The following is a 10,000-nucleotide window of genomic DNA, read 5'->3' on the forward strand; positions in this document are numbered from 1 at the left end:
ACCAGGATTGGTTAAGGGAGAAACATTTAGAGGGCAACGTTAAAAACTTGCATGACTTTGTCAATGATGAAGCTGAAAGCTGGATGCTTGCATTAGAAACAGTCAAAGGATTGGGACAACAGAAGACAAGAGCCCTCTCTGGAGGCCGCACATTGGCAGTCTCCCAAGTGTCAGTTAAGAATAAAAACGTTCCTGAAAGATGTAAGCTCTGCTCAAAGGAGCATGGTCTGTGGCAGTGTAGCCAATTTAAAGCCTTACCAGTGGAAAAAAGGTGGGACAAAGCAAGAGAATTACGTGTTTGTTTCTGCTGCTTATCAAGCTATCATAGAAGTACAACCTGCAGGAGAAGCAGGTCTTGTTCAATTGATGGATGTCGTTCCAACCACTATCACTTGCTACACAACCAAGCTCACAAGAGAGTTGCCATGGGCGTCTCAAAAGATCAGAACACCATGGAAGAACCAAAATCTGAAATAGTCCGTAACCACAGTTTCGCACTCACAAGTAATTCCATGGAAGGGGAGCCTGGAGCAGAAACATTTGTGGCTTCGCTCTCTAAAAGCACAGAATATCTCCCATTGAGGACCGTCCCAGTCATTCTGAAGAATGGAAGTAAGTCAATGCGCGTTAATGCTTTGCTGGATGATGGAAGTACTAGAACTTATGTAAATGAGGATGTTGCAGATTGCCTAGGGTTGGAAGGTGAGCCAGTTTCATTGAATGTCCGACTTCTGAATGACACCACAGCCCAGCTTAGAAGCCGATCAGTTAAAGTTGAGCTAGAGAGCTGCGATGGTCGTGTGAAAAAAGTGGTTGCAGCCCAGACAACAAAACGCGTTACTGGTAATATGCGCGCCATAAACTGGGTGGTGGAAAAGAAGAACTGGTCGCATCTGAAAGGAATAAGGTTTCCATCACTGGGCAGACGTCCCATTATTGACATGTTAATAGGGTTGGACCTGTCAGATCTACATTGCTCATTAAAGGAAGTTAAAGGCAACCCTGGTGAACCCATCGCAAGGTTAACTCCTCTTGGATGGACAAGTATTGGCTTATTCCAGGAAAATTCAGAAAATGAAGTTAATCACATGTCATTCTTCATTGGGGAGGAAAGACAACTAGACGCTTTGATTAAGCAGATGTGGGAGATTGAGGAACCTCAATCATGTTCACTGGTTCGTCCTCAAGACAAAGAAGCTGAGAAAACTGTTCTGGCCACCCTCAAACAAACTTCCGAAGGATACGTGGTGGGACTGCCCTGGAAATCTGTTGCCCCATCCCTTGAAGACAACTACACCATGGCTTTAACTCGTTTAGAGAGTACAGAGCGTAAATTGGCAAAGCAGCCTGAGATAGCAGCAGCTTATCAAGAGGTAATCAATGGATATGAGAGAAAGGGATACATTTGTGAAGTTCAGGCTCAGAAGGAACAAGTAACTAAGGTCTGGTACCTTCCCCACTTTCCTGTTGTCAGACAAGACAAGAGTACAAGCAAAGTGAGACCTGTATTCGACGCATCAGCCAAGTATAAAGGGGTGTCACTAAATGATGTTCTCCACCAAGGGCCCAAATTGCAAAATGATCTCATCAATGTTCTAGTCAGGTTTAGATGATCACCAATAGCTCTAGTATGCGACATTACAGAGATGTATCTTCAAGTTCATCTGCAGCCAGCTGACAGATCAGTTCACAGATTTCTGTGGCGAGACATGAACAAGAATGATCCACCCAAAGTGTACAAGTTTACTCGAGTCGTGTTCGGAGTCAATGCATCGCCTTATCTGGCTCAATTGGTGGCTCTGCACAATGCCAAGCTAAACTCCGATGAATTCCCCAGAGCAGCAGAAACTGTATGCAAAAGTACCTACATGGACGACAGCCTAGATTCTGTGGAGACAGTTGAAGAAGCTATCAGGCTGCACCATGATCTCACTACGCTTTGGAAGCGAGCTGGTATGACACCAAAGAAATGGCTCTCTAACAGTGAAGAGGTTCTGAAAGTGATACCAAAGGATCATTGTGTCGCAAATTTGGATCTTGAAGCACAAGTCTTGCCAGTCATTAAAACTCTAGGGATTTCCTGGGAGTCAAACTCAGATCAGTTTACTTTTGTGGTGCACCCATCACCAGATGGCTTTAACTGGACAAAGAGAAGTTTTTTGAGTCGGACATCAACATTTTTTGACCCCTTGGGACTAGTATCGCCATTTACCATCAGAGCTCGCATGATATTGCAAGCAATGTGGACTGCTGGCCTAACCTGGGATCAAAAGCTACCAGTTGATCTTGCCAAGGCAGCATCGACATGGTTTAGAGAGCTTCCAGATTTGTCTAAGGTCAAGGTACCAAGATCTCTGAAGAAGTCTGAACAAGTCATAGATTCACAACTGCATATATTTACAGATGCATCACAGGAGGCATATGGTGCAGTAGCTTACCTGAGACACGAGTATCAGTCAGGAAGTACAACAGTTCGTTTTGTGATGTCAAAGGCAAAGGTTACACCGCTGAAATCCATTAGTGTTCCCCGACTAGAACTGATGGCAGCTATTGTTGGCTTACGAATCGCCGAAACAGTGGGGCAGACGCTCAGTCTTCCAAAGGATAAGTGGGTCTTCTGGTCTGACAGTCTGGATGTTTTGCATTGGGTACGTGGACATTCCCGTCAGTTCAAGCCATTTGTCTCAAACAGGGTTGGGGAAATACAGACCAAAACTGATCCTGCGCAGTGGCGCTATGCACCAACCAAAGTTAATCCTGCCGACAAATTGAGTAGGGGAATGCCAGCAGATTCATTGCTCAACGACCAGACCTGGTGGAATGGTCCTGCGTATTTGAGTCAGCCAGAGCAAATGTGGCCCCAAGTGCCCCTGCCCAGTCTCTGTTCAGATGACGTGGAGAAGAAACTAAAGTACAGGGTCACACTTCTTAACTCTTCTGAAAGAGAAGTAGCCATGCCCAAATTGAAGTGGAAAGACACAAGACTTGATCCAGAGCGATTTTCAGACTGGTTTAAATTTCTTCGTGTTTTGTCCTACGTTGTTCGTTTTGTTCAAAACAGCTCAAGGGTGGCAAAAATGCAAGGCCCCTTAACAGTAGAGGAGATCAATGATGTTGAGGTTATGGTTCTTCGTCAAGTACAACAGGAGTCCTACCCTGAGGAGTTCTCACGAGCACGCAAAGGAGAAGCTTTACCTACAAGATTAAAGATATTGCCAATCTCTCCCATTTTAGGAAGTGATGGGCTATTACGTGGAAATAGCCGTTTGCGATTGGTAGAATATATTTCCTGGGAAGCTCGACACCCTATTGTCCTTCCAAGAAAGCATCAAGTAACGAAACTAATCGTTGAGCGCCTACGTAAAGACAGCAATCACTCAGGGACAAATCAGGTTTTAGCAATGTTATTTGCTAGGTTTTGGATTCCTAGAGCTCGAGAAGAGATTCGTGATTGCGAAAGAGCATGCATGGTTTGCCGAAGAAGAAAAGTTCAGCCCGCTTCGCAGGTTATGGCTCCACTCCCTGCAGTGAGAGCAGAAATGTCACTTCGAGCATTCACCAACGTTTCAGTTGATTTTGCTGGTCCATTCCTAACAAAGCAAGGAAGAGGAAAAGCTAGATTCAAACGCTATCTATGTCTTTTTGCATGCATGAACACCAGAGCAGTGCACCTAGAGATGGCATATGGTTTGGACACAGATTCATTTCTCAACGCATTCTACAGAATGACCTCACGAAGAGGATTCCCTGTTCAAGTAATCTCCGATAATGGCACAAATTTCGTAGGAGCCGAAAAAGAATTGCGCGAGTTAGTGAACGCCCTTGACAAGACGAAAGTGCAAGAATTGACAGTGAACAGAGGTGTGGTTTGGAAATTTAATCTGCCATCAGCACCGCATTTCAATGGCATGCATGAAATACTTATCAAAGCAGCCAAGCGAGCCATGTTTCATGTAATGAATAAGGCAGATCTAACAGACGAAGAGCTGATGACTGCGATTGTGGGTGCTGAAGGGCTGATGAACTCTCGACCTATTACTTACCAGAGTTCAAATGTGGATGATGCGGAACCACTCACACCAAACCATTTTTTGTTTAACCAAGTTGGAGGTCAGTTTGCTCCAGAATCTGTAGATGTTGAGCAATTTAATCCCAGAGTGAGGTGGCGACATGTTCAAGAAATTGTTCGTCAGTTTTAAAAGAGGTGGTTAAGAGAATGGTTACCATCCTTGAGCCCAAGAAAGAAATGGGGAAAAGAAAAGCCTGACTTAGAAGTAGGCGATCTTGTATTGGTGTTGTCAACCGATACACCGCGTGGAAAATGGCCGTTGGGAAGGATAGTTCAAGTCTTTCCTGGACCTGATGGACACGTTCGCACAGCAGACGTTAGAGTGAAGGGTTCAATTCTACGAAGACCTATTGTAAAGCTTTGCCCACTTGAGTGTAAAGCATAATACATCAACATTTCTATTGTCTGTTTACAATGATCAGTTTCGGAAGTTCATACTATTGTGCAGTTAGGAAAATGACCTTATAGGCCATTTTGGAAGGGGAGAAATGTTCTGAAGAGTTCAGGAATGTTCTATAAAACGTTACATAATTATTGTTGTTTTCCTGGAAAGTTCTAGATTGTGCTGATGTATATTTATAAGTGACAGATCATGGAAAGTTCTAGAATCCTAAAAATAAGTATTAGTAATGCCATGATTAATTTGCTTAAAATAGACACAAGGAATATTCTAGACCACATAGTTAAAACCTATTTAAGAACCGTTGTTGTTAGCATTTGTGGTTAGTATTTGTTGTTGGAGATTTTAGTAGTTCCGGAAATTCGTTCAGTTCAGATCAAGTTCAATTTAATTCAGATCAAGTTCAAGTGTAAAGTTCAATGCTTCCACGAGATCCAATAAAACTCTGCTAAACACCCACCTCTCTTTGCAACTTGTCAATAGAAATTGTGACATCAGCATTGACTCCATACTGTTGGTCAATTTTGTCCTTTATCGTGGTTTGTATCTCCTCGTTAATCTGTAAATAACCCACAGCAAGCACACATGGGTTAGTGCAATTCTAGAACATCGAGAACACACCAATTGAATGTTATAGGGAACTGGAGACAAATAATTATTATTTTATCATTAATAGACCTGGCAGTAAAATTCTGCCATGCTTTTCTGTTAAAGCCCTCCACTTAGCCACATTACACATTCTTACATGACTTTGCAAAATGGACACATTCCCATCATGACCTACTAAAGCCCTCATAAGTACCAAAAAATTGAAGGTGTGTCAGTACAGTCAACAAAATTAATAATAAATACCTTGCTTGAGTACACCCATGCCAGAATGCCAATCGTAAGCTCAAGTGCAAAAATCAGGGTCACCATGACCAGAAACTGCAAGAAAGATTCAAATGTCAGCTGAAGTCTTATTGTTATGAACAGGACAACTTAATTGCACTGTGAGTAAATAGTGGGCTACATACATGTAGTCATGCTGGAAGCCAGGCATAATCCAAATGACCTTGCTTTTATGGAAACATTGCTGCAATTGTTTCATCAAACAAGGTCACCCCCAGAAATGATGTCATTGCTAGCCCAGGTTACAATAAAGCATGTAGTTATGATGATAATCATTATCACTACTTTTATAATATCTATATTATAATAATTATTACGATTGTTATTGTTTACTATTGTTATCATCATCATCACTATTGTCAGGGTTGGACATGTACAGTAGCTACAACAGTCAACAATGAGAGGGGGAGAGGGAGAGGGGAAGTGGGAAAGGTTCTAGATCTGGCAGGTACTGAAAGCTACAACTGTAGAAACAGTGTTTTTTTAACAGGACTGTCTCACCAATTCCAACCATTCCCACTTTCCCCCTCCCTCTCCCTCCTTCAATGTTGACTGTTCAAGTTTTTTGAAATTGCTAGCAAAATTGTTAAGGGGAAGGGGGGGGGGGGTGGGGGGTGGGGAGGCTGCAGTGTGTGAAATTAGGTAAATTTCTAATGCCCGAAGAAGATATTTAGTGTCTCCACTATTTTTGCAACTTGTTGTTAGCGTAGCTTTTAACCCATTCACTTCTCAGGCACTCAAGGATGTCCCAGTTGATGAGTAAAATTGTCTGCCGTTAGAAAGACTAAAATCTGTCGAGTCTCACTCCCAGGAGTCTAAATCAATGGAAGAACATTTTCAGCAGGCAGAACGAAATTTTTATTTTTGGCAGTTTGATTGTTTAGACTCTTTTTCGAATCAAATAAGGGACATTTCTACAGTCAGTATGGACAGTACAGTTTGTATGTTTCTTTGTGTTGAACTACCTCTGGAAGTTTATCAGGAATAGGCTTTTTTTTCAGCAGCTATTGTAACTTTTACAGTATCTACATCTGTTATTGTTAAAAATACTATTAAGAAGTAGTTGCAAGCTATGCAAGCGAGGTGCTGTTTCCAGAATATAGGATACTTACAGATATCAAGAAGAAACGGTTTTCCTTTACAGCTCCCAAACAACCAACCACAGCAACTATGATGACCACACCTCCCGCTGCAATCATAAGGCCAGGCACTATCACATACATATCACTGTCCAGTATACTTTTGTAGTCACTTTTGAACACCATGATCCATATACCAACAGCCAAAATTCCTATTCCAGCAAGCTAATAAAAACCAAGAAACATTCTTCATAAGTTGAAAAAGCAAATCACACAAAAACAAAATTAATTTACGTCTGGCACTTCTGTGAACCTTACTCTTTTTCACGCTACAAGGTGCCATACCGTGTTATGCACACTTAACCAGTTTATCAAAACAGTGGATCGTAGATTAAAGTTTTGTAGCTAAAGGTTTGACATAATCCATGGACTCAAGATGTTTTTCATAATTTTTTCTCTCTAACTCTTTTTTTTCTTTCTCAGAAATAAACCCTCTTTCATTGGCATTATCTAGGAGAGAACAGAGAGCTTTGTGTTGGTTGGATAGGTAGCTGTAGCTGTATTGACTAGGAAGACAGCAAGCTTGTGAGTCAAACCTGTGAGCCATGTTAAGTGAGGTTTATTACGGAGAGAATTAGAAAACTAAAGAGCCTCAAGAATGACAAGGATAAGGATGTGAAGTCAGTTTTGGCTATTCTACAAAGCCATTTCAACAACTCACTCATAATGCATGAGCCTAACAGCCCATCAAAACACCAATAAAATGTCACTTGCATGAGCTTTACATGTACATCCTGATAGAAAGGACAAGGGCAGTATCCTTTATAAATTATAAAGAATACTAACAAGGCATACATAGCTTGTTTTCCATCCTTATAGGCTAATATTCTGCTTTCACAATTTGAAACACTGTTCTGAGTCCTGAAGGACATGCTATTTGTGGAATATTTTTGAAGCTGTTCAAAAAACTTGAAGCACACGTTTTATCGGGTCTAAAAACACTCGGCTACGCCTCGTTTGAGTTTGCTGTTTCAATACAATAAAATTATATAGAGCTAATACACATACTTTACTATCCCCATTTTCTCCAGCTGCACTGAAGTCTATGGCTGGTTAATTTTTTAGGTGAGAAAACTGAAGTGGAAAAATGCTGGTCATAACTGACAATACAGCCCCCTAACCTCTTACTTGATTAATTTTAATTTATAATTTTATGTCATATATTGATATAATTATTGTAAGCAATCAGTCCTGACCAGTTCGTAAGAGCTTTGGCTCCTTTTAATTTCACTTGCTTTTCCCCCCCAAAATTTTTAAGTTACAAACTACTGTACAAGCACTTTTTTTTTTTTACCGGGGTACTTTTCTTGAACTTTAGTACTTACGTTACTGACACTTTCTACTATACGCTAGCAACACAAAACTGATATTCATTCCAATACAATGCTTTCAATACTTACTACTGCATGCTACTTGAAATAACTTACTTTACTACTAATTACACTATACTGACATTACACAAAGGAAAAAAGAATGAATGATGCCTGGTTGGTTACTTGGTGGCTGGGATGAAGTTATGCGAGATTAAAATGTTGCAGCCTTTAAAGAAAGTTACAAGTTCTGTCTCTGGTTTACAGTTATCTTTTGACTATGGTTAGCCTGCATAGCAAGCATTCCTGTTCAAAAGAAGAACTCTCAACAATTTTCCGTAAACAGTTTGTGGAAAATCATCTAAAAGCTCTTCTGTCGGACAGAAACGCTTGCTACGCAGGCTAGACTATGGTGTTTTCATGGAAGTGTAAACTAAAAACCTAAAAAAGTTAGGGTTAACAGTTTCTTGGCCTAAAGAGACAAATGCAGGAGTCCGCCATTCACGCATTGGTCTCAACTCAGCCACAAGGCATAGCTGCTTCAGCCAGGCCAGGGTTGCTCGAAGCATGCTTCACGCGAACTAGCGTTAAATACCATGGAAACCTACAGGTTTTGATAGCTCTTAACCAACAGTTAGCGCTAACCAGGTTTTTGGCACCTGGCCCCAGGACTATTGCCAGGTTCAACTAGGACGAACCACCTGAAGTCAACCATGACCTACCCAATACTACCACTACTATGGAAGTTTCTCAGTGCAGGTTCCAGCTGATAATAGCTATAGGAACAATTATTTTATTGTAGCGGTTATTTTTGTTGCTGAGGATACTAAATATTAAGTTCATATGAATCTTCACATTAAGTTTATAACTGCTGTTTGCATTTTATTTTCGATGCCCATTTACTGGTTAGTAGCATGATTAGTTTTTGCTTAGTATAGCATAGAAATAAAATTATAACAATTTTCATTACTTTCACTGACTCAATTCTCTCTATTTCCCACTAGAATATTCACACACAAAGATCATGTTTCAGACAGAATGAAGGGAATAAGTTTTCAATACAACTAAATAATAAGTTTCCATTAAATGTGGTTTAAACACGGCCCGTTGCAAACATATTTATAGGTTAATTTATAATGTGGAAAATCTGTACAATAATTTAAGCTTATGCAAAAATGTATACCAAATCATACCAATTTTAGATAAGCTTGACTTAGATTAATCATCGCCATTATTGAAAACATCTTTCTTTTAAAATTGAGTAAAGCAATGCAATCAGGCCAAACCCTGGCAAAACGAAGGAACATTGCTAAAAACACAACTGCAAGCCAAGCGACAGTCGGCTATTCATCTGTATTCCGCCGTTCAGCTGATCGAAAAGAAAGACGCCTAACTCATCAGGACGACTTCTGTCAAATGCGTCCAACACCCACAGCTGGTTCAAAGTGGCATCCGAGTAAAATAAACAATTTTAAAGGCGCAAATGGAACCGTTCACACAACAGTCGAGCGACAAGTTAGGCTTTTTCTCAATTCACTTACCCAAAATATGAAATTAAAGACGAAAAACAACGTCTTCATGCAGACAATATTACAAAATCCTTCGTTTCTGCCTTTCATCGTTTCGTTTAAAAGCAAGCAGATCAGTATGGCTCAAAGCGACAGATTTTTCAACATACTTCTAGGAGCTACCTTGCGGAACGCAAAGATTGATCAACGCTCAGAAGAACCCATCGGAAGTAGATTGACTGCCGCCAAGGCTAAGCCAACCAATCAAATAATGGGTTTAGACCCATGTGACGTCTCTTAATCCTTCGTACCGGAAAAGCAGGATTGCTGGACAATGAAGTATTTTGCAAAAAAAGTGAATTTGACAAATACACCATGACTGTCATAGAAATATGTAAAACTACCGAGTAGTTGAGATAAAAAATAAGGGGAAAACCAAAATGGACCGTTTGGTGTCTCAAATCTTCAGTCTTCATGGCTTTTTCCTTGGGTAGGAACCACTAAAACTGTAATACAATGGCGCCGGGTGAAGCAAAAGGGGCACCCACGGAGAATATAGTTCAAAATCACTGAAACATAGCATTGTTAAACGTATTTTAGTATTTAAACGACAGATATAGGCATATTTTTATCCCCTAAAAAATTTTTCATCTGTTCGGATTTCCTAGCTGAAAGTCTAGTGA

The 10,000-nt window shown here is 40.6% G+C and overlaps 1 protein-coding gene across 1 annotated transcript in view; it reads right to left on the reverse strand.

The window, feature by feature from the left end:
* Positions 1–9,549, reverse strand: part of LOC138059219 (CD151 antigen-like) — a 17,132-nt gene extending 7,583 nt beyond the window's left edge. Inside the window, exons 1-4 of the mRNA XM_068904783.1 lie at positions 9,351–9,549; positions 6,473–6,664; positions 5,322–5,396; positions 4,930–5,028 (exon numbers count right to left, since the gene is read on the reverse strand). Of these exons, the coding sequence (XP_068760884.1) occupies positions 4,930–5,028; positions 5,322–5,396; positions 6,473–6,664; positions 9,351–9,428 (444 nt within the window). The 5' untranslated portion in view covers positions 9,429–9,549. The remainder of the gene's footprint in view (positions 1–4,929; positions 5,029–5,321; positions 5,397–6,472; positions 6,665–9,350) is intronic.
* Positions 9,550–10,000: the final 451 nt, after the last annotated feature.

The sequence above is a fragment of the Montipora capricornis genome, chromosome 8, assembly GCF_036669925.1.
Source record: "Montipora capricornis isolate CH-2021 chromosome 8, ASM3666992v2, whole genome shotgun sequence".
Taxonomy (NCBI): Eukaryota; Metazoa; Cnidaria; class Anthozoa; order Scleractinia; family Acroporidae; genus Montipora; species Montipora capricornis.